The sequence below is a fragment of the Anabrus simplex genome, chromosome 1 (assembly GCF_040414725.1).
Source record: "Anabrus simplex isolate iqAnaSimp1 chromosome 1, ASM4041472v1, whole genome shotgun sequence".
Classification (NCBI taxonomy): Eukaryota; Metazoa; Arthropoda; class Insecta; order Orthoptera; family Tettigoniidae; genus Anabrus; species Anabrus simplex.
In genome coordinates, this window is record NC_090265.1 from 1,419,725,199 (window position 1) to 1,419,751,015 (window position 25,817).

The 25,817-nt window shown below is 38.1% G+C and overlaps 1 protein-coding gene across 6 annotated transcripts in view; it reads left to right on the forward strand.

The window, feature by feature from the left end:
* LOC136858376 (synaptic vesicle glycoprotein 2C) overlaps window positions 1-25,817 on the forward strand; it is a 277,164-nt gene that overhangs the window by 39,920 nt on the left and 211,427 nt on the right. For 5 of the 6 annotated variants that reach the window (XM_067137872.1, XM_067137876.1, XM_067137873.2 and 2 more), the window contains exon 3: window positions 15,290-15,451. In XM_067137872.1, coding sequence (XP_066993973.1) covers window positions 15,290-15,451 — 162 coding nt within the window. Of the gene's footprint in view, window positions 1-15,289; window positions 15,452-25,817 lie in introns of those variants that run through there. The other variant, XM_067137874.1, reaches the window with a different exon arrangement.

The window sequence follows — 25,817 nt, forward strand, 5'->3', positions numbered from 1 at the left end:
ACCATCCTATTAAGTAGCAAGTTGCAGCAGTTTGTAGGAGCAGTGAGAGCACTCCAACAACGAAAAACTCGTACATTTAAGCAGGGTTTATTAAGAAGGAAGCAATATTTTTAGGCGTCGACTTAGTTAACATACGTTTCATGTTTTTCAGTCTGTCGAAAACACGAATTAAAACACATATAACATTATAACACACCTGTAAAAAATTATATTAATGTCATTAACTTAGGCAGCGTGTTTCGTCACTCGAAACGGTTTTTAAGATACCGGTACCGGTATTACTTATGACTAAAAATAACATCTTACAAAATACCGGTAGTCTATAATTGAATGTCATACTTTAATCAAAATAATCAAATTGCATTTACTCCCTAAACATAAAATACTGTACATCATCTTACAAAATATTTTCTACCGGGATGAGTGGCTCAGACAGTTGAGGGGCTGGCCTTCTAACCCCAACTTGGCAGGTTCGATCTTGACTCAGTCCGGTGGTATTTGAAGGTGCAAAAATACGTCAGCCCGGTGTCGGTAGATTTACTGGCACGTAAAAGAACTCCTGTGGGACTAAATCCCGGCACCCCGGCGTCTCCGAAAACCGTAAAAGTAGTTAGCGCGACGTAAAGCAAATAGCATTATTATTATAAAATATTTTCTAATTCCATACTTTATTTAATCAACATCATTCAATTACGTGTACTATTTAAACATAAAATACATTATAACATGAAGGAGCAACATAACCCTCTCCCATCTCCAACGGACAGAAGGCAGGATTTACAATACTCCCCTCAATCCCCTACTTCCCCTCCACTCAACGCGGAACAGAGTTCAGTGTATTTAGGGCAGTCGCTCAGGTGGCAGATTCCGTATCTGTTGCTTTCCTAGCCTTATCCCAAGTGATCGAAAAGAAATTGGAAATTTATAGAACATCTCCCTCGGTTATACCAATCCCTGACTCCTCTATCTACAAACGAATATTTGACCTAATTTGTCCTCTTGAATTCCAGCTGTATCTTCATAATGTGATCTTTCCTACTTATAAAGACATCACTCAAACATATTGATCTACTGATGTAATTCCACGCCATCTCTCCACTGACAGCACGGATCATACCATTTAGTCCAGCAGCTCGTCTCCTTTCACGACTGGAAGCATGACCAACAAATGGCAAATAAGATAATATCGAAAGGGCATGTGATTCAGAAAGTGATGGAACCAACTAGAGGGAAGAATGTTCTGGATGTGGCGTTGGTAAAACCATGTGAGCTCTATAAAGAAACCAAAGTAATAGATGGCATTAGTGATCACGAAGCTGTTTTTGTGGTAGTTAAAAATAAATGTAAAAGAAAGGAAGATATTAAAATCAGGACTATTAGGCAGTACCATATGGCTGATAAAACAGGTATGAGGGAGTTTTTAATAAGTAACTATGATCGTTGGAAAAGGGTAAATAAAAATGTCAACAGACTCTGGAATGGGTTTAAAGCAATTGTAGAGGAATGTGAAGTAAAGAGACTAAGAAGGAGGTGCAAGTTGGAAAGAAATAAAGTTAGAAATGGCTGTGAAAGTAAGGAGAAATTGAAGGAAATTATTAGGAAATTGAATCTAGCAAAGAAGTCAGCTAAGGATAACATGATGGCAAGCATAATTAGTGGCCGTGCAAATTTTAGTGAAAAATGGAAGAGTATGTATAGGTACCTTAAGGCAGAAACAGGTTCCAAGAAGGATATTCCAGGAATCATTAATGAACAGGGGGAGTGTGTATGCGAGGATCTTCAAAAGGCAGAAGTATTCAGTCAGCAGTATGTAAAGATTGTTGATTACAAGGACAATGTCCAGATAGAGGAGGTGACTCATACCAGTACTAAAGAAGTATTAAAATTTACCTATGACAACAATGACATTTAGAGTAAGACACAAAAGTTGAAAACTAGAAAAGCAGCCGGGATTGATAAGGTTTCGAGGGATATACTAAAGACAATGGGTTGGGATATAGTACCACATCTGAAGTACTTATTTGATTATTGTTTGCATGAAGGAACTTTACCAAATGAATGGAGAGTTGCTATAGTAGCCCCTGTGTATAAAGGAAAGGGTGACAAACATAAAGCAGGAAATTACAGGCCAATCAGTTTGAGATGCATTGTATGTAAACTTTGGAAAAGCATTCTTTCTGACTATATAAGACATGTTTGCGAAATTAATAACTGGTTTGACAGAAGGCAGTTTGTGTTTAGGAAAGGTTATTCCACTGAAGCTAAACTTGTAGCATTCCAGCAAGATATAGCAGATATCCTGGATTCAGGAGGTCAATTGGATTGTATTGCGATTGACCTGTCTAAAGCATTTGATAGGGTAGATAATGGGAGACTTCTGACAGAAATGAGTGCAATTGGACTTGACGAAAGAGTGACTGAATGAGTGGCTCTGTTTCTAGAAAATAGAACTCAGAGAATAAGAGTAGGCGAAGCTTTATCTGTCCCAGTAATAATAAAGAGGAGAATTCCTCAAGGCAGTATTATTGGACCTTTATGTTTTCTTATATATATATAACAATGATATGTATAAAGAAGTGGAATCAGAGATAAGGCATTTTTCAGATGATGTTATTCTGTACAGAGTACTAAATAAGTTACAAGATTGTGAGCAACAGCTGAATGACCTCGACAATGTTGTGAGATGGAGAGTAGGCAATGGTGTGATGACAAACGGGGTTAAAAGTCATGTTGTGAGTTTGACAAATAGAGAAGTCCTCTCAGTTTTATTTACTACGTTGATGGGGTGAAAGTTCTCTTTGGAGATCATTGTAAATACCTGGGTATTAATATAAGGAAAGATCTGCATTGGGAAAATCACATAAACATGATTGCAAATAAAGGGAACAGATCTCTGCCCATGGTTCTGAGGATATTTAGGGGTTGTAGTAAGGAGAGCGCATATTAGTCTCTGATGAGACCCCAACTAGAGTATAGTTCAAGTGTATGGGACCTTCACCAGGATTACTTGATTCAAGAACTGGAAAAAATTCAAAGAAAAGCGGTTCGATTTGTTCTGGGCGATTTCCGACAAAAGAGTAGCGTTACAAAAATGTTGCAAAGTTTTGGCTGGGAAGACTTGGGAGAAAGGAGACAATCTCCTCGACTAAGCGGTATGGTCCGAGCTGTCAGTGGAGAGATGGCGTGGGAGGACATCAGTAGACGAATAAGTTTGAGCGGTGTCTTTAAAAGTAGGAAAGATCCCAATATGAAGATAAAGTTGGAATTCAAGAGGAAAAATTGGGGCAAATATTCGTTTACAGAAAGGGGAGTTAGGGATTGGAATAACTTTGCAAGGGAGATGTTCAATAAATTTCCTATTCTTTTGCAATCATTTGAGAAAAGGCTAGGAAAACAACAGGTGAGGAATCTGCCACCTGGGCGACTGCCCTAAATGCAGATCAGTATTGATTGATTGATCGATTGATTGATTGATTGATTGATTGATTGATTGATTGATTGATTGATTGATTGATTGATTGATTGATTGATTGATTTATTGATTGATTGATTGATTGATTGATTGATTGATTGATTGATTGATTGATTGATTGATTGATTGATTGATTGATTGATTGATTGATTGATTGATTGATTGATTGATTGATTGATTGATTGATTGATTGATTGATTGATTGATTGATTGATTGATTGATTGATTGATTGATTGATTGATTGATTGATTGATTGATTGATTGATTGATTGATTGATTGATTGATTGATTGATTGATTGATTGATTGATTGATTGATTTCTCCCAAGTCTCCCCAGCCCAAACTTTGCAACTTTTTTGTAACGCTACTCTTTTGTCGAGTATCACACAGAACGAATCGAGCTGCTTTTCTTCGGATTTTTTTAGTTCTTGAATTAGGTAATCCTGTTAAGGGTCCCAGAGAATTATATGCCCTCTCCTTTACAACCTTTAAACAACCCCTAAATATCCTCATAACCATGTGCGGAGACCTGCACCCTTTATTAACAATCATGTTTATGTGATCAACCCAATGAAAATATTTCCTTGTATTAACACCTAGGTACTTACAATGATCCCCAAAAAGAACTTTCACCCCATCCACTCAGTAATTAAAACTGAGAGGACTTTTCATATTCATGAAACTCACAACCTGACTTTTAACCTCGTTTATCATAATATCATTGCCGGTTGCCCATCTCACAATATTACCGAGGTAATTTTGCAGTTGTTCACAATCTTGTAACTTATTTATTACCCTGAACAGAATAACATCATCTGCAAACAGCCTTATCTCTGATTCCACTTCTTTACACATATCATTTATATATATATATATAAGAAAATATAAAGGTCCAATAATGCCTTGAGGAATTCTCCTCTTAATAATTACAGGATCAGATAAATAATTGCCTACACTAATTCCCTGAGTTCTATTTTCTAGAAATATACCCACCCATCATTCAGTCAGATTTTTTTCTAGTCCAAAAGCACCCATTTTTCCCAGTAGGCTCCCATGATCTAACCTATCAAATGCCTTAGATAGGTCAATCGCGATACCTCCTGAATCTGGGATATCTGCTATATCTTGCTGGAATCCTAAAAGTTCAGCTTCAGTGAAATAACCTTTCCTAAACCCAAAGTGCCTTCTATCACACCAGTAATTAAATTTGCAAACATGTTAATATAATCAGACAGAATGTCTTCCCAAATATTACATGCAATGCATATCAAACTGACTGGCCTGTAATTTCCTGTTTTATGTCTATCACCTTTTCCTTTATACACAGGGGCTTCTATAGCAACTCTCCATTCATTTGGTATAGCTCCTTCATGTAAGCAATAATCAAATAAGTACTTCAGATATGGTACTATATCCCAACCCATTGTCTTTAGTACATCCCCCGAAACCTTATCAATTCCAGCTGCTTTTCTAGTTTTCAACTTTTGTGTCTTACTGTAAATGTCATTGTTGTCATAGGTAAATTGTAATACTTCCTTAGTACTGCTATGAGTCAACTCCACTATCTGGACTTTATCCCTGTAACCAACAATCTTTACATATTGTTGACTGAATACTTCTGTCTTTTGAAGATCCTCGCATATACACACTCCCCTTGTTCATTAAAGATTCCTGAAATATCCTTCTTGGAACCTGTTTCTGCCTTAAAGTACGTATACATACTCATCCATATTTCACTAAAATTTGTACGGACGCCAATTATGTTTGCCATCATGTTATCCTTAGCTGACTTCTTTGCTAGATTCAATTTCCTAGTAATTTCCTTAAATTTCTCCTTACTTTCACAGCCATGTCTAACTCTATTTCTTTACAACCTGCACCTCCTTCTTCGTCTCTTTCTTTCCCTGTTATAATATAGTGGATTTTTGCCATTCCTTACCACCTTTAAAGTTACAAACCTATTTTCACATTCCTCAACAATTGTTTTAAACCCATCCCAGAATTTGTTTACATTTTTATTTACCGTTTTCCACCGAACATATTTACTTATTAAAAACTCCCTCATGCTTGTTTTATCAGCCATATGGTACTGCCTAATAGTCCTGATTTTAATATCTTCCTTTCTTTCATATTAATTTTTAACTACCGCAAAAACAGCACCGTGATCACTACCATCTATTACTTCTTTCTCTCCATAGAGCTCGTTTGGTTGTACCAGTACCACATCCAAAATATTCTTCCTTCTAGTTGGTTCCAACACTTCCTTAATCAGCTTCCCTTCCTATATTAACTTATTTGCGATTTGTTGTTCATGCTTCCTGTCGTTCGGATTGCCTTCCAATTGACATTTAGTAAATTGAGATCACCTGCTACTATCACATTCCTTTCCATATCGTTTCCAACATAACTGATTATCTTATCAATTAATTCTGAATCAGCGTCAGCGTTACCCTTTCCCGGTATGTACACTCCAAACTTGCCAATTATCTTTAGAGGTCAGCCTTACACCTAGAACTTCATGTTTGTCATCTTTAACCTTTTCGTAGCTTACAAATTCTTCTTTCACTAGAATGAACACTCCCCCTCCTTCCATTCCTATCCTATCTCTACGATACACACTCCAGTTCCGTGAGAATATTTCTGCATCCATTATATCATTTCTCAGCCATGATTCAACTCCTATTACAATATCTGGTAAGTATACTTGTATATAGTATATTTGCAAGCAACGGGCTACTCTGAAGAGCTTAGATAAATAAAAAACGTTTCTATAAATACGGTAACGGATGAATGCTACTACAATCATTATTATTTGTTATAACTTGTTCATATCACCAACTCTCAATGAAAGACAAGTTTACGCAATGTAAACAATATTGTAAATATATGTATACGCATGATTTCAAGTGATTTGACAGAATATGAGAATGTTCTTTTAGAACGAAAGATATCATTCTTTGTTTAATAGCGTGTATTTTTACGGTGTTATGTGTATTAAAAGCAGTGTTTTCGACAGACCGAAAATCCTTAAAGTTACGTTAACAAAGTCTCTACCGACCCTCCCCAAAGTGTTCCACTTAGAGATAGCCTAACAGGAGAGATTTTAAGTGCAGCAGATATTTACGACGCAGTGGAAGAGAAACAATAGCGAACTCGGCCGGAGCAGACAGAAAACAGTCTGGTATTGTACCCGCATCTCGTATCATAACTTATAGTCATAAATGTAAGCTACTGTACCAATTAAGAAAGATAAAGGAAAATAAATTGATTCAAAGCAAAAACACATTACGGTAGAAAATAATGTTTGAATGCTAAGTATACGTTTGCACCCAGTGGGCAGCACTCTTCAGACAGTGGTTATGGTGTACTCTCCTTGGAGGGTGCGCTATTCACCGGCATAGCGTGAGTTTTGAGACTGTGCCAGCTTAGGTGAACATGTGTTGAGGTTAGTAGTGGTAGTGTACAACAACATGGATATTAGCGTCCTATTTTTACATATTTTGTACAGTGTATTTAATGTAATTAATAAATTAGTTATGAAATGGACATTATTTTGTCTTCCCTTTGCAGTTAATGAGGTACATTTGTGCGGACTGTGGGAAGAGCTACGCCTCGTGCTGTACGGTCTACCAATTCGAACACGAGACCGAACAAATATATAGCTCTGAAATAATTAATGGCGTGTGGCCTCCGGACAGGACTGGTGCAGGTCTTTTTAATTTGACTCCCTAGGCGACCTGCGAGTTATGATGAGTAAAACATAGTAAAACAACAACACTCGTCGGAATACTTAACCTATCTTCAAAGCAAGAGCACAGACGGATATGACGAGTGTGCTGCAGACACAAATAAACGTCGGAAAACAGGTTTTAGGGATAAGCAGAACAATAGTCCCGACAGGGCAAACAGATATTGTGTCTCAGAAGGTCAAGATGAAGCAATTACTCCACTATTCAAATTCATATAATAGGCTACATATCAACTATCATGCTTGTAACCAAAACAAGGGGATCAAATACCCACCAAAACAAAATATGAATTTAAAGTACACAAACACAGATAAAATCAGGCACGAGCCAGAAAGAAATGAAATAAGATAATTATATCACGTACAAAAGGTATCCATGGCAAGATTTCCAGAACAAATAGGAAAGCTAATATACTTCACAAGGATTAGAAAAAGTGAGAGTAAAGCTACCTTAAGACATCAGAGAAGATAACAGTTCCTAATTATAGTAATGAGATGAGAACTTGGCAAAGCTTGTTTTAAATGATTAAAAGATCGATAATAGCATTTAAAATGTCATCCCAGGAGTCGCCGACTCCATTTTTATGGTCAGACAGAGAGTGTCAAAACCGAAAAGTCATAATGACAAAGTTAAGGCAGAGAAGAGTCTTTGGAGACAGATGGGACGTCATTTCCACCTCTCCACACTGTGTCAAGTTACATAGAGTTATTACAACTTAAATGGAAAGGAATCAATGTAGAACGATAATGAACAACTCACAATAACAGGGAATCACTGGCAATGACAATGACACCTAGAGACAATAAATAGTATTGTAGTAAGTCAACTCTGTTAAATATGGCTTCCTCTTAGCTTCCTCTTTAAGAGGAAGCCATATTTCAAGCTTTGATGCTCAACATTCGCTCAGTGTTTTAGATTTACCAGCAATTCTTAACTGGGGCTAATAGCTTAACACTCGTATGTGATGTGGATTGCCATAATGGGATATAGGCCTATATACGATTTTTCACGATTTTACGCTAAGCTTTTAACATTCAAAGACCGAACATTACTGCCTACTGGCCATGGGTACGTACTGCAAGGCGCAAGTACAACTTGCTCGACCATAGGTCGGTAATGTCTTTGAGGTTGAGCCAGAGGTACTCCGTACGCGTGGATGTTGACGGGGTGGAAGGTGTACCTTTGGTTGTATGGCTGTTTTGTCTTATGTTATGTAAAGAAACAAGGCATCACTGGTATATGACTTTAATTGACTGTACAGTTGGAGGTGTGCCGTAAAATTACCTCTGTCTACAATATTTATCCATTTATGCAGGTGAAATATAATTTGTTGCCTAACGGCAACAGTATGCAGTAGAGGGTTAAAGATCAAATCATTTGTAAGCACTTTTGAAAAAATTTTGTTATTAGAGGCCCCCATGAAGAAAAGAAGAAGAAGATACACTATAATTCCAAACATGCAAATAAGTCCTATGTGACATTTAAAGGAATAATAATATTAACGAAAGTAAAAGACTCAGATGTTCACACAGTGTGGCACATCTAGTCTCTAAATTGTAAAATCTGGTAAGCAACGAACTGTATATACACAAAATATATTTAATAGCTTTTAATAGGCCTACTATAAATGCATACAAAACGAGAAAAACGGACCACAATTTCAGGCTATCATGGACATCTTTCTTATTTTCTTTCTTGTACCAATTCGCTTTACGTCGCACCGACACACATAGGTCTTACGATGTCCATGGGACAGGAAAGGGCTAGGAGTGGGAAGGAAACGACTGTGGCCTTAATTAAGGTACAGCCCCAACATTTGCCTGGTGTAAAAATTGGAAACCGTCTTCAGTGCCGCCAACAGTGGGATTCAATTACACTATCTCCTGAATGCAAGCTGACAGCTACGTGACCTAAAGCCTGCAACCACGCGCTCGGTATCATGCACATGATTTTTCTGGGCATTCGCTTTCAAAGGGATGGCTATTCAGTGAAAGGAAAATATCATCTTTTATATTTCGTAAAACATTAATTTTGGTCTTCAAGGTAAGATCCAAAGAATCTTATTCACGCCGACAGGAGAATCAGTCGCGAAGTCAGCCCAAGTAGGCCAATTCCCATGACAATAAGTGTCACGCAAAGTATTATTTTATATGCACGAAAATGAATTTCAAGGAAAAACTGTGAAATGATATGACATTGCCCTGTGTGAACCTCTCTATGCAGCCATAAGCTGCACAGGAGACTGGCATTTTCCTTCAGAGAAGTATATACTTCAATTTATCAGGAAGTTCCAGTAGTGACAATGCGAAACAATCCAGCTTTTGCCAAACAGCGCACTCGTTCAACTTCGCACGCGACTGCAGCGCCAATGCTACCTCTAGTGTATTATTTATGAACTCTATGGTTCTTACCTGATTACTTACACGTACAATTGATGATGGGTGCCAACTACAAATAGATGTAGCGATAATAACACGAGAGTTTTGAATATCTCTAGGGTGTGAGGTAATAAGCTTACTTGGACAGCATAATATATAGGTTCTAGGAAAAGGAGATTGTCGTTTTGTTTTCCCATTAAAATTGAGATTATCTAATTCTACCATTGAAATAAAACGATCAATTAATTTGATATCGAACAAAATATATTCTTAAAATGTTGTCTTAAAATAGTAAGATTTGCTGCGATAAAACAAGTGAGAATATAAAATTATGACAGAAAGAAACTAGACAATACATTTGAATTCCTCTCGACCGGACATTTTAAAGTTGTACAAGAAATGTATCCCTCACTGGTTCACATAACAGTACCTTCAACAATTTAAGTGTAATTACGACGTATTCCTTTGAGTTGGTGTCATCTGTAGATATCTCAAGCCTAATTTGGTGATGTATCCTTTTTGTTTCACTGACGAGATACAGCATGGCTTGAAATCAGATTTACACTTGACAATGAACTTTACAAATAATTCACTGATGACTGTTAGTCTGAATTACGACGAATCAGTATTCGGCTGTCACCGCACTGACACAAAAACTCGACCGAACAGATATACGAAACACACTCCAAACATTTAATCCATATGGTGACTGGCGACCAAATATCCATGTGACTGCTGCTTCTCCATCTTACTGACAGACTACTACCATCTCAGTAGTACTCCGTATGGCAAGGCTCAGTATCCAACTGACTTCATGGCAAGTCTCTTCATTCATCTCCTTCCAATCAACTGCTTCCAACTAACTGAATTCTCCAACTGACTGATCGACTGAGGCCTCACCATCTAAATGACTCCCGCTATAATATACAGCTCATATTATAGCCAAAAGTTGACACCCACACGTAATCTCCAAAAATAACAATGTTATCACGCCCACCCAACTCAAAGCGTTGCAGGTTGTTGCGAAAGAGCCTAAGGCGATCTAGGTGTTTCCTAAAAATGATGCCATCGCTAAAGGCATACAATGATAGGGCGATGACTCGACAGTTACGGTAGCAGTATTGCACAATGTGGTGCAATGTTTTAAAGGTAGTGGCACAAAATATATATCCACATCTGATATTATGCAGCAAGTCTTACTTTCCATGGTTTTGATGTTAATATTCACACACACATATATATACACAATAAATTAAATACAATAAAGTAAGTGATAATTAATTAATACATAGCGAAATCAGATTACAGAATTGAATCAAACAATTATAATAGTTACAATAACAGTAATAATAATGCAGATATAATAATAATAATAATAATAATAATAATAATAATAATAATAATAATAATAATATAGATAAAAATAATAATACAGATACAGTAATAATAATAACACAGATAAAACAACGATAATAGCAATAATAATAATCATACAGATGAAAAGTTGTAACGGGATTTGAACCGTAACAAGCCCTCATGCCCCGCCACTCGCAGCATGTCGATCAAGCTTATGCCTTACTTAGCTACTTCTCATACCATCGACCTGTCATCAGTGAGACCCTTCTCTAACATTCCTCTTCTTCGTACGCAGAAGATGATGATGCTTGTCGTTTAAAGGGGCCTAACATCTAGGTAATCGGCCGCTATTGGTACGACATGAGACAAAATGTAATGACAAATTAAAAGTCCAAAACCCTCCACTGACCAGAATTCAAAAACGTGAGGACGAAGAATGAATGGATGGATATGAATTTAAAATAATGCCTCATATTCACAGAAACTAACGTAAAACAATAGTATTACTGACCAAGGGACTGCTTCTATAGCACAATACTGAATCGATGACGCTTGTAGCCTAAAAGGGGTCCAACATCCAAGTCAACTGCCCCTCATAATGATACTTATCGCTAAGAAAGTAGAACCAGGGCATTTGTTATGTTGCGGTACTATTCAAAAATAGCGTAAACTCGCGGTATTCCACACATTATGGTACTACTCACAGGTGTTGAAATTCGCACATGTAACACAGACCTATGGTGTTTCACACATTGCGGCGCCATTCACAGGCAACGCAAACCTGGTGTTCATCACATAAGTGTACTAACCACAGGGACTCGAACTATCCCGTGGTGTTGCTCATGTAGTGGGTACTAATCATAGGCAAGCCAGAACCATGGTGTCGCTCATATAGCAGTACCACTGCCTTCGTAATGTCCAGGCCGTACTGTAACGAGCGCGGGAAATCAATCAGCTGATCGTTAGGGGGGAAGTTTAGCACATGAGTTAGTAGAGTTAAAAATAGATTTTCGCAGTTTTATTGAAATTTTTAACGATGGCCGCGTGTTCACTCAGATATATGTGAGAATGAGTCGTCATCGACTGCATTATTAAGTGGAAAGTCGTTAACTAGTGAAGAAAACTTAGTGTGAGCGTGTATTTATGTGAAGCTATAGGTTAAGAAGAACGTTCTTCAGTGTTTTAATTTTGTAGTTATTTGTGTACAGTTATATTTACAGTGTAAAATTAATTGAGTTAGTGCATTCTGTGTTTTATTATTAACCACGAATTGTATATACTTGAATTAAGATGATCAGTGAGGGAAATCACCATGCCTAAGAGTTGCTGTGTGCCTGGCTGCAAAGCCAATTATAAACAAGGAGAGTAGGCTCCGGTATTAGTGTTTCCTTCTGATGAAGAAAGAGTTAAGTTATGGAAAAAGGCTAATCCCAGGATGAATTTAATAGTTAATCACAACACAGTTGTATGTATTAAGCACTTTCCTAAAAATCACATCCTGAGAGAAATAAGAGTGTCCCGTCCAGATGAGTTAATTTTTTTTATTATGTCATAAACATGGGCAAAATTAGGTAGACCCTATATTTTTATGTAATCAAACCTACGGCTTATCTGAATTCGGTGTATTTGAAAATGCAAGTCTTATTTATGAGTATCGCCGAGCTCGATAGCTGCAGTCGCTTAACTGCGGCCAGTATCCAGTATTCGGGAGACAGTGGGTTCGAACCCCACTGTCGGCAGCCCTGAAGATGGTTTTCCGTGGTTTCCCATTTTCACGCCAGGCAAATGCTGGGGCTGTACCTTAATTAAGGCCACGGCCGCTTCCTTCCCATTCCTAGACCTTTCCTGTCCCATCGTCACCGTAAGACCTATCTGTGTCGGTGCGACGAAAAGCAAATAGCAAAAAATAATTTTAAAAAATAAATAAATTATGAGTAATGTAAATCTTGTCTTCTGACATATTCAGACCTTATTTATGAATTACCTCCAGAAGTAAGATATCTGAGTTTCCTAAATCGAGGGGTCTTAAAGTATCCATCAGACATGTCAATAGAACTTGGAATTGAGGTGTACAAAGTACTTTGTGTGTTAGTGTCAGATACATATAAGATGGTATTTCTAAATTCAGACGATCCTAAGTGTGTCACAAAATCCCTGGCTTTGGAGTCAATACAGTTGGCAGATTCCCTAGCCATTTGTGACTGCGGGAAGAAATTGGAAGACCTGGCCGGCCAGTGTAGGCCTACAGTATATATATTTGGGTGAATATATTTTTAAATAACTTTTCCAAAATTCACACCAACTTGTGTATTCAACAAAGTGCTTCAAAGAGAGCAGACCTACTCCATACTGGCGTAACTTCCTGTTAGAGGACCAGGAAAGCTGCAGGTGTTCAGGAGTGGAAACAGTGAGGTACAGAAATAATTTATATTTGTAATAAATAGTAATGGTAATTGGCTGCATGTTTTCTGTCAGTGTGTATGATGTGAATGTTCCAGTTGACCAGAAAATGGATAAAATCGCAAGAATATGTCTCAAAGTGTTAGGCTGTACTCACGCAAACGAACGTATATACGCGAGAAATAGAACGTTACGGAGAAGGATATGCATTGTATGTCAGAATTAACAAATATTTGAGGATAGGTTTTGGTTTAATAAGGTGTTAACAGTTCTTTAAGTAATTTAAACGAGCGTGTTATTCAAGCGGAGCGTATGCGTATCGCCTTCAAGTCCCCCCAAAGCGTGACGTCATCAGAGGTACAGTACGGCCTGGACATTACGAAGGCAGTGGCAGTACTAATCACAGGTAATTTAAAAGCCGACAGCGCACTCTCTTGGTACTAATCATAAACCTCTTTTGTACCTAACGTACTGGTACTACGCGCAGGTAAAATCGACCCATGGTGATCCCCGCGCGGTGCTACTAATTACAAGTAGTCTCATGGTTCTAATTCGATCATCCCTTGGTGGCCCCTTTTAGACGCCTCTTCAGACAGGCAGGATATACCGTGGGTGTATTCTTCGTTTGCGTTCCCCACCCAGTATTTCAGTATTATCATCTACTCAATAATATGTAGATTTATATTTGATTATTGTAACTTAAAAATCATGTCCAACAATAATATTTTTCTTACATTTAATTCAGTCTACTTATTTTCTATTAGAAATACGTATTATATGAAATAAACCTTGCGACTATGCCTCCAACACAGCCCATCCATTGCTTATTTGAAATTTTGGTTACGGTACTTTACATAGATTCTGACATGATAGCGGTCACCGAGATTATTGCACAGCTCACACCTCACACTTGAAGTGTTCCTGTGGGCATGGAAGATTTTGTTGACACATTTCTTATGGTTGAAACCATGTACTGCAAGAACCTGTCACCACGTGCCTCAGTGTTAACACAATTGTTTCCACTCTTTGTCTCCATGGCATCTGTTGAACATAACTTGCTCTAGATAATATGTTCCTTCTCATGTACAGTAGATTTCAAAAGTAATTTGACAGGTACGCATCTGTGTTCGGTTGATACAGCAGTTTTCTGATGCCTTTATTGAAGAAATTCTTTCATCAGCTCATAGGCAAGTCTTGACCCTGATGTTTTCTACACACTTGATGTTCATTTCGTGAAGAGTGCCTTTACTCGTTCAATCTTGTTTAGGTCCCTAACTGTCAATTTATCCCAGACAAAGTTGATTTCGTATGTTGCTGCTTGTGATATAGCCAATCTAAACAGGGTCACTGCAGTGTTTGTTACTAGTTCATGTAAGATTTAATAGGCAGAACAAACAAAATGGAAATGATAATCAAGTTACACAGCCAATTCCTCTGCCTGTCAAGTGATTGTTTTTCCTGCTATTGTTGACCGTGACTGTGATGTTTCCTCCACGCGTAATATTCATTTTTGAAAGAATGCCTTTACTCGTTCAATCATGTTTAGGTCCCTAACTGTCAATTTATTCCAGACAAAGTTGATTTCTTATGTTGCTGTTTGTGATATAGCCAATCTAAACAGGGCCACTGCAGTTTTTGTTGTAGTTCTTGGATATTTTTAATCCTGCAGAACAGAACAAACAAAATGAAATTGATAATCATGTTATACAGTCAATACCTTTACCTGCCAAGTGATTGTTTTTCCTGTTATTCTAACTTATGTTACAACTTGCTGAGGACTTTTCATAAACATAGTGGCATGCATTGCTATATAGTAAGCAATGGTGTTAAGCAGATAAATGAACAATGTTACGTAGATATTAGTATATGTCTAGGTATTTATCACCTCTTTAATACCAATTAGGATGTTTAACAGTTTCGTTTAAATTTTCAGGTTATGGAAAGTTCAATTACTTGCTAATGCTAGTAGCCTTACCTTCAGCTATGGTGAGTGTATTTGATACAACAACAATGGCTTACATTCTTCCAGCAGCACACTGTGATCTGGAATTAACCAATTTTGACAAGGGCACACTCAATGCTATTACATATGCAGGTAGGTACGAGTAATTAATATATTTTTAATAATTCATTCTAAAATTAGATACCAATTACATTATATGATCTTCAGAGGGCTTGGTTTTCATGATACCGGTACACGTAAAATAAATCCCAAATTTGCTAGCGAAACCATGATCTTGGTCATCAGGGAGCTGCTGGTAAAATTTTCAAATGGAATGTGTAATGTAATACCAAAATAAATGGTCCGTTGTTGGATATTATAAATTTTCCAGCTAACTCATTTCTGGTTGCCAGCGTTTCGCCTCCGTGTGCTAGTTTGGGGTAATCAGTTAGTACCTAGCACACTCACCAAGACGCATGGCTAGTGCACACCGTGGAGGCCACTGCGTAGGTTACTTGGAACCACCGGCAGTGCCAATGCACTATGAGAGACTTTGTCTCATTACCAAAAATTGATGCCTGCTTGGCGATCAGATGATATAGATGTCGATTCTCAAAGGGAACCTGAAATATTTGTCCCGAATGAGTAAATTTATAATAATATACTGATATTGAGTAATGTACACATAATTTTATCTTGATCAATATATTAAATAATGAAAAAGGATTCCACAAATATTAAAATGGAGATTGGCAGAGGGAACATAATTAAGTATCTTCCGATGTCATTAATTACTAGCAAGTCGATGCCATCAGTTACTAGCCAGCATATTGAATTTAGTGAATTTCTACAGTTTTTATTTCAATTTTGGGCTCTATATGAATGAGAGCCTGGACATGTAATGGAGTACATTCTACAACTTTAAATTAAACTGATTGTTTAAAAGATAGCCTAATATGATTTATCATATATCCTTTTTTTTGTTAAGCAGTCCAATCTCCAATAACGGACCATTTATATTGGGTTGGTGTTACGCTGTCAAAATGAATAGAAATCCACAACCACAGTTATTTTTTGGAAAACACTATTAAACTATTCCAGTAGCTGCTCCAGATTCTGCCTTATAAGTGGTGTGTGACATATGTTCTGCAATTCCTATGGCTTTCGGCACTTCTAATCAGCTTACCCAAGATGTTTTACGATTTTGTTAACATTTCAAAATTAGTTATCATTGATTTTAAATTTGTTGATAAATTTGTAGAATTTCAGATTTTGCAATCTTAAGATTACAATCTTAAGTGATCAGATTTTAATTCTCATTAACACTGTTGATAATTGTTACAATTTTGTCGTAACTGTCAACAAAATATATCACACTTCCAATCAGCTTCCCCACAGAGTTAAAACAGGACAAGGAGGAAGTAGAAGGTCTGTTCTTTGAGTTTCTGATTTCTATAAGGAGCTTTTAGAATTTCTGTTTTGATATTGACTATGAAAGTGTCAGCATCAGCAAAGGAAGAATGAACCACTTCAGCCACAATATGAAGGCCATGAGACAGGTCAAGTGTAATATTATTGAAAAACTAACGTCCGTTTGCTTACCTGACTTCACTACATACGGACAAGAAGAATAATGTTCTTCCAATCATAAAAGTGATATTGCCTTCAAAAAAAGGAAACCTCCATGATTATTATTAAATGGCAGTATGTCCACAGTCATACTTGCCACATATTTCTATGGTTTCATTAACTGAAAATCAAACTCTCTCTCTTATCCCTTGTACAACTCCACTGTAACATAAAGGTAAGATTTTTCCTGCGAATGATGTTTGTATCGGAGTATTTGTTTATTTCTGTAGAAACATCTTTAATTCTGGATTTTCTAAAGTTGTGAATGGTACCTATCAGGAGTGCATTTTCCTTACATGCAAGGCATTCATTGCATGCGTTATGATAACGCAAAGAACTGTCTGAAGTACGATTTTAGGTTGTTTCAAGTCAAGTATTAACGATTTCATTTCTCAAAAGTTCAGAATCTCCGCGCAACTGTACTAGTTCCGTTGCTTGACTACGTGTGGTGCTGGTGTAGTCTCACCATCTATTCCACTCTAGAAAGACAGAGGCAGCAAATGGATAAGTTAAGGATGTAAGGCATTCGATCTTAAAATTGCATTCGGTGGCAGATATAGTTCTGAAACCCTCCGAATGATGTCGATGTAATTGAAACTTGGTCAGACTTTCTCACCCCATACACGTTCTACCCTCTGTCATCTGTTAGCAACATGGAGAAAGTCGGCATGTCCAAGTTGACAGCGAACGGGACCCACGGATTAGCCCCCTAGCGACAACCCAACGTGACGAAAGTGACCAATGCCACTAGGGTGACTTACCTCCAGTCCTTGAGCTGTGGCTGACTAATGAGTTCATTCATTGTGTGTTTTGCTGATTAGTGAGTTCATTATTTGTGTTCTGATACGGTACTATTCGTCGTTTTCGGTGTTTTATTATATGTTTTGCATATGTGGTATTAACGATGGACGAGTCTAAAACGGGTATAATTGTAAATATGTTTGAAAAGCCATTTACTACCCATTCGTTTGATGAAAAGATTCAAATAATTAAAGCCGGGAGACCTCTCCCTTCCCTCGCAAATTTAAAAACAGAAAACAAGAATTGTGTTCGCACGCTCAATCCAGAAACTTACAGTAAAACTGCTCGGTTCTGCAGCTCTGAGTCACTAAGCAAATTATTCTGTTGGCCTTGCTTATTGTTTGTTGCGGAAAATTCCCCTTGGAACAGCAAGAAACGTGGATACGCAGATCTAAACAATCTGCACACTGCTATTACTAGGCACGAGGAATCAGATTGTCATATCCACGCATGGATATCCTTAGGTCGCTTTGATAAAATTAGGATAGATTTGCAGTTGGTTAAGCAGAAGTAGGAAAATGTTCTAAGGAACAACGAAGCCGTTAAGAAAAATAGGGAAATTCTGAAACGGCTGACTACGGTGACATGCTTTTTGGGAAAGCAGGAGTTACCACTCCGTGGGCACAATGAGGCTTGCGAGTCCAACAACAGAGGGAATTGCACAGAACAATTAAATTGTTAGCCGAGTTTTATGAAAAAGTAGACAGTCACTTCGCAACAGCGAGTGTATTTACAGGACTCTCTCCACTCATTCAGAACGATTTAATTCAAAGCATCTGCACCGTAATGACCATTGAAATAAAGATACAGATTGGGGAAGCTAAATTCGTAGGAATTATGATCGATGAGACTTCCGATGTTTCGAACTTTTCACAGTTATATATTGTCCTCAGATACGTTCATAATGGTAATGTTGTTGAAAGATTTGTTGGTTTCTATAATATGAGTTCTGATAGAACAGTAAATGCATTGGTGAGACTTGCGACTAAGTGCCTGGATAACTTTGACTGCCGCGAAAAATTAGTTGCGCAGACTTTCGATGGAGCGGCGATGCTTGCAGGTCAGCTGAATGGTGTGTAAGCTAAATTGAAAGAAGTGATTTCTGAGGCTGTATTCACCCACTGCTACGCTCACAAGCTTAATTTAGTCCTTTCCCAAACCCTGTCATGCACAAAAGAATGTCGTATATTCCTCGCAACGATGACTGGCTTTGCGGCATTTTTTAGCAATTCTTCTAAGAGAACTGACCTGATGGACAGTATCCTCAAGAAAAGGTTTCCTAAACTAGCTTCAACAAGGTGGAACTATTCTAGCCGTTTAGTACAGACCATCACGGAATATCGTGCTCCTCTCCAAGAGCTTTACGAAAGTATTTCGGAGGAACCTGGGAACTGGAATAACTATACTGTACAATTAATGAGGCAAGCGGGTTTCTCGCGAAGTTAATGGAATTTCAGTTCAATTTTTTCTGAACGTTTTTAATGCAGTATTTTCATTGACTGATGTCGCATATAACATCCTTCAATGTATGATCCTAGTCATCGCACATGGCACCAGAGAAGTGAATTCTTTAGAAACCTAAGTATCTATAATAAGAAACAGATTTGCTAACATCTGGGACAGAAGATAAGAGAAATTTGATCCACCAAGGAAGAGAAGAACATTTTCAGTTAAAGATGAGTGTAGAAGGTTTTACCAGGAAAAGCATGATTATTTTTACAATTTGCTTTACGTCACAGCGACACAGATAGGTCTTATGGCGACAATGGGAGAGGAAAGGCCTAGGAGTGGGAAGGAATCGGCCCTGGCCTTAATTAAGGTACAGCCTGGTGTGAAAATGGGAAACAACGGGAAACGATCTGCAGGTTTGCCGTCAGCGGGTTCGAACCCACTATCTCCCGGATGCAAGTTCACAGCTGCGCGCTCCTAACCGCACAGCCAACTCACCCGATACATGATATTATTCTAGCGCAGTTAAAAGTAACACTTCTGTTCATTAGTAGATCTGTCCTTCATTGAAATGCTTGATTGTAAGAAATTTTAATTTTTTTCTGACGATTTTCCTGAAGAGCAATTCAGTAAATTGATTAAAGTTAATGGAAAATATTTTGATATAGTACGACTTAAATCCGAATTGAGGGCAATGTTCAGTTCTGAACACTTCTAAGATAAAACTGTGGCTCAAATCCAGAAATTCCTATTGGTCAGTTGTCTGCACAGCGGTCTTTCCGAGCTTTATAAGGTGTGCACGTTGATTACAACTATTCCCGCTACGTTATCATCTATATAACACTCTTTCTCGATCCTAAAGCGAATAAAACCTTTCGACCGCAATTCTCAAAGTCGTCTCACTGCATTAAGAATGATATATATAGAAAAGGATCTTCTTGTTGAGATGAAAACCCGTGAGGACTTCTATGGTGATGTCACCAAGGAATTCTGCAAAAAGAATCGCAGGGTCGAGTTCACCAACATGTAATTAGGGTGAGTAGAAATGAAATTTACGTAATACATTGTGTTACTGCCTGTTACAAGTTGCATGCATCGGTGAAGATTCCGGGATACGCCACTGGTACCTATACTAGCATGAACCATCGTTCAGTACGAACCTTTGTTAAACTATGATTTTGTATCTACAATGGGATTCTCATTTGAAGCTGTATTTGCTCGCGTAGTGTATTCGATGTTAGTATTTTTTGATGGTGACTGTCATTTTTTTCTAAGGCCTCGGTACGGGCAAGTTAGCCTGGCTCCAGTAGCAAAAGGCGTCACCGAGTTAGGGACCCGCCCGCTCGCCACTGCAGCGACCAGTCAAAAACGAGTCAGACATGCAAGGCCAGCCCCCTCTGCCACCACTTCTGTTGTAGCCAGTTTATCTCGTTGAAGGCCTTCCTAGCGGTGTGAGAAAGAACTAGAAGGTAAACCCAGAGCTTTCAGATTTCAGAGGACTCTGGAGGTTTCTCCTTTTGTGAAGTATCTGGAAGAGCTAGCCTCTCTGTTCTCTCTGTTTAAGGAAGGCCAAATGAGTTTCAAAGTTCAGTTTGCTTTAATTCCACTATCCATTGAGACTGTTCAGTTCTGTCAGTTGTTCGGTTGAGTTAATCTGTAGAGCACTGAATCAGTCAGCGGAGAGTGATGCTTGAATGCTGTTAGTGCTGTGTGTGGGTACGGATGGTAAATTTGGGACAGTGCAGCTGAGTGACAATGGACAGAGAACGAAGACCGCCTTGAGCGTACGGATTGTGTACCACGTACTGAATTGTAAGACTTCGTTGCGCTCACTCAAGCTGTGAACTGTGCAGCTATGATAACATACGGTGAGAGTAATTGTGAACTGCCCTAGGGTCTGACTGTCAGGTGCAGAAGAGTGTGTAGTGTAATTGTTTGTCTTGTAAGTGTAAGAGAGACTAACTAATGTGACTGAATTAGTGAGAGCAGATATGGCGTGAACTGATTGTGTGTCTGTGTAGTTGTGTAAGCAAATATCAGTTAGTCAATAAATCCAAGAGTAAATGCTACTAGTTGTGTGTTTATTTACTTACCTGTATCACATTACAATATGCACCTTAATTCAACAATATTGCTGCATATACCAATTTTTTCATTCGTCAACAAGTCTGACATGCATGAATTACATGTAATTTCATTTCATGAAATATTCAACACTGAATTCCTGTACTAGTATATCTACTATGTGCAGTAGTAGTAGTAATAATAGCAGTCAGCCGTCTATTGTCTATTTACAATATTGGGAATGACTGAAAGTCCTAATCCAGAGTGACAGTCCTTCGCACCAGCCCTCAGATCCAGGTAAAAATCCCTGACCTAGCAGGGAATCAAACCCAGAACCTTCCGGTAAGAGATAGGCTTGCTACCCCTAAAGGAGGAAAAACGTGAACACTAGATTTGTGAAGGATAAGAATGTAATATTTTGTTAAAAACAATAATAAAAATACCTGAATAACTAAAATTACTCAAAAAAATTAATAAAATACAGTACTTGATATAAATTAAATCAATAAAAGAATTTATCGAAATGTCCGTAGTATGGGCACCAGAATTCACTAGAATGGATCCCTCGAATTTTAATAGAGCATGATAATAATTCTTTCTCTCCCAGGGCGTGTACACAAAAGCTGCGTACTGTACATCTGCTTCAGGCCTTACCTTCTGAAAACGACTAAATAGGTGGGAACTGCACCTAGGTTCATCAATAACTCCACTGATTCTAAAATAACTAACTATATTCTCAATAAAATCCGTTCATGAGCACCTCATCAACACACTAAAATTTGCATATAATACACACACAAAATATTGCTGGAAGACTCCATATTTACAACAACAACAACAATGAAAACAGTGGGAAAACAAAAGTGAGAACCAAGCCATCATTTGCAGTCGGTCCGTTGAACAATGCACATATATGTAAATAAGTACCCTTCACTGTCTCTGTGTATCAACACCACTTGTAGATTTTCATAATTGGCACTTATTATATCACACAGATACTGTACCTTATAGCACTGTGCTCACTGACTCTAACACGTGTTTTACAGATCTATTCATTTGAACAACACATGCTTGTCTTTTTTTGAACATAAATTATGGAAATTCTGAGATAGCTTTCACCAACATATAATACCAGGCCGCCACAAGTGATACCATACCCAGTGCCTAAGCACTCCACAGTTTGATGTCAGCCACGTTCCACAAACATAAAAATATTATGTTCCACAAACGTTTGAAGTCCAGTCCAACATAGTGCAGCAGTGTCACTCCAGTACCGTATATCCAGTTGTAAGTCCACCAGTGTCTTCTGTCGTGATCCTAAGGATACGGCATGCTTGGGACTTGGGTTCGGATTTTTCGGGAGCTTAATCTTAGAAATAACAAGATCACCTTTACACACACACACTTCCCTGCACCTGTTTTAATATTAGATAGACACACAATATACATTTACAAATTATACAATTATAAAACCTGAAGATCTTTGCACAGATATACTTATAGCTCTTAGTCAGTCTCTCCCATAGTCCTTGTCTATCCAATTCATTTATACTCTGTAATACAATAAGATCAAACCCTACAAAAACTTGGTGATTACTTAGCTTTTGATTGAAGACTTCTTCTTTCATCTCCGTCGGCTTCTTTCTTGACTTCTGCACTACGTCCACGATTCCGCATTCGCGTTGAGTGTTGCGATGTTTAGTTCAAGTGGGTGTGTAACTCCGGGACTCGAACACGACACCCTCAAACTCCCTCGTCGAACAGATTAGTCCATCTCCCAACAGTTCTGACTACAGGGTTATGTTTACTGATAGGATAGGCTCGCTATAACACTCGGCCTTCCTGACAAACAGTTCGATGTTCGTTCCCAGTCTTTAGGCTCACAGCTACGACAAATAACTTAGTCGTTGCAGCTCTAAGAGTCTCCCTATAGAAAACTGATATCCATGCTGTACACTGTGATACCTTCACTGCCTCGTGTAACTCTTTACTGTTTCTAGACCATTTTGCCTGGCCACATTTTACTGGTTCTGCGGCTCACTGCTATGTATATAACCTACAAATTCTGTACTATTCTGGCTCACAGCCAGACACACGTTACTTGTACGGAAGCTGGTCAGTTTCTCTCCCTTGGTGGCGTACAGGCACACACATGTTGTACGCACGGTAGTCGGACAGTTTCTCCCTGTGGCGCTCAGCCACATACACACGTTGCTTTCACAGTAGTTAGACAGATTCTCTCGATTTGTCGAAATGTCATTACCTATATCTTACGTTCGACGTTTCTCGAAGCTTTTACCCTCGACTTCTGTAGAAGTAAGAAGTTTTTAAGTCTGATTGGTTCACGAGTTCCTCCGACCAACTGATGAGGAGTGTCATGGAATTCACTCGAACAACCCATTTCTTACTGCGTCAACAATCCACGCGATACTTGCTTCTATTTGCTTCTAGAAACACTTACAGAACTTTCTTCTGCGTTTTCTGTTTTACCCTAACGTCGTGTAGCTGACTATTGCGCAACATTACAGGCATTGACTTCAGTTGCACCAGCTTGCTTCAAGTAGAACTTGTATGAAGTCTTATGCTTTACATACTTATAACTCTCTTCCACTCAATAAAATTATCACTCAACATTCGAAACACTATAACTTCTTGCCACTGTTACTTGATCATATAAACTCTAGATCAATACTCAATATCATTGGTCTCGGAGGTCACGGATTCGAGACTCGCTCGAGTCCGTTCGCTCAGCACTGAGACATGAAAGGGGGTGCGTCGCGACACGCGGTCGTGACACTTTCTCGCCATATCATAACATGCCTAAATAGACATCAGCTTTTCCCTTCCTCTTACATAATCCGTCTAGATTCATCCTGGCCGGACAATCATGAGTACGGTATTTCCTCTAGTCAAGACCACGCCCGGAATCTCTTCCTGGCCCCAAGACAATAACACCATCAACGGACACTGGGGTGTTTCACATGGGTCATCGGAACTTTCCGACTACAATAACAAGTACACCTCATCAGACTTTGGAACGTCCGCATGAGTCATACAAAGTTTCCTGAGTTATGATAGCAATGATTTTCCAGCCGTTGCACAAAACATATTACTCATACCACAGCTTACAATATTAACCCTTTGGATGCCGACCCATAATAGGTCATCATATGCATAGAATGCCAAGCATGTTTCAATGGATTTTGCATTACTGTATAAAATATTTTATTTACGTCTCAGTTTAAAAGATATGGAGGTACAATTTAGTATGTGAGCTTGATATACTCCAAGGAATATAAATATGTGTCTTGCATTTCAAAAAACAAAATTTTGTGCAATAATGTGCACAAAAATATTATTATGTTTTATTTTAAAAAAGGAAAAACATAATTTGAAATTAATTAGCACATTTTACACTAAACTCAAAGTGACTAAGTGAAGATATTTAATCTTATCTCATATCTGGGATCATATATACCAATTTATGTTGTTAATGTAGGACTACTTTACAATTTATAAATTAATTTCCAAAAACATTGAACATGTGGAGAGAAAGACACGAACAGTGTAACCTGTCAACGATTGAATATTTTATGAATTTTGAGAGAGTTATAGTTATCATTTGAGAGAACTGTGTCTAGTAGCAGTATTTGTTACTACAGAATAGTTCAGAAGATCAGAACAACATACAAAATCAACTAATAGTGTCAGAAATGAAAGTGTAAAGAACAGATTGAAATATTCTATGGGCGGAGCATCAGATTGAGGTAGGCCTACGTGTTTAGGCCCTGGGATTTGATAAAAATGGTGGGGATGGACAACATTACTTTCAGGGAATATGCATTCAGTCCAAGAATCATTTAATTCACTATCACTGTCATTTTCATTAGCACTGTCACTATAAATCTTTGACATTGCACGAAATGTTGTAAGCCCATTAGCCAATGGCACGGCTCCATCATTCTCTGGTGCGCTACCTGAAAACCCCAAAAATATCATAATCATCACTTTCGATAAAATTAGAGTCGCTTACATTTTCAAAGCAACCCAAAAGTTCCTCAATTTCTTCTCCCGAATTAGGCCTACGTGACGACATGCCTTGTTGTGATAATCGTACTATTTACAACTTTACTACGACCTAAATAAATTGCTAGGTAATTATAACTGCAGTATAAATAATAATAATAAACTTAATACATTACGATAAGTAACTCAAATGCGTCAATTAGAACGTAAAATTATTGAAAACAAGTCACAACAAGCGGACATAAACAAACAAGGAGGCTGCCATATTGGATCATAGATGTCAAGCGCTCACAGATCATACACTCGCAATCGACGAGTAAACTAGCAAAAATGAACCTATGTCAGTGCCATCTAATGACATAAGAAGGAATTACAAACATTCTACCTTCATTCTACATGATTTGTGACGCAATCTAGCGCCTTACTACAGAACTACACTACTTATAAGAGGGTGCCGATGGAATCGGCATCCTGGCATTTTTCGTACAGAATGTAAGTGCCGATGCATCGGCATCTTGGCACTGTAAGAGTTAAGAATAAATATACAAAT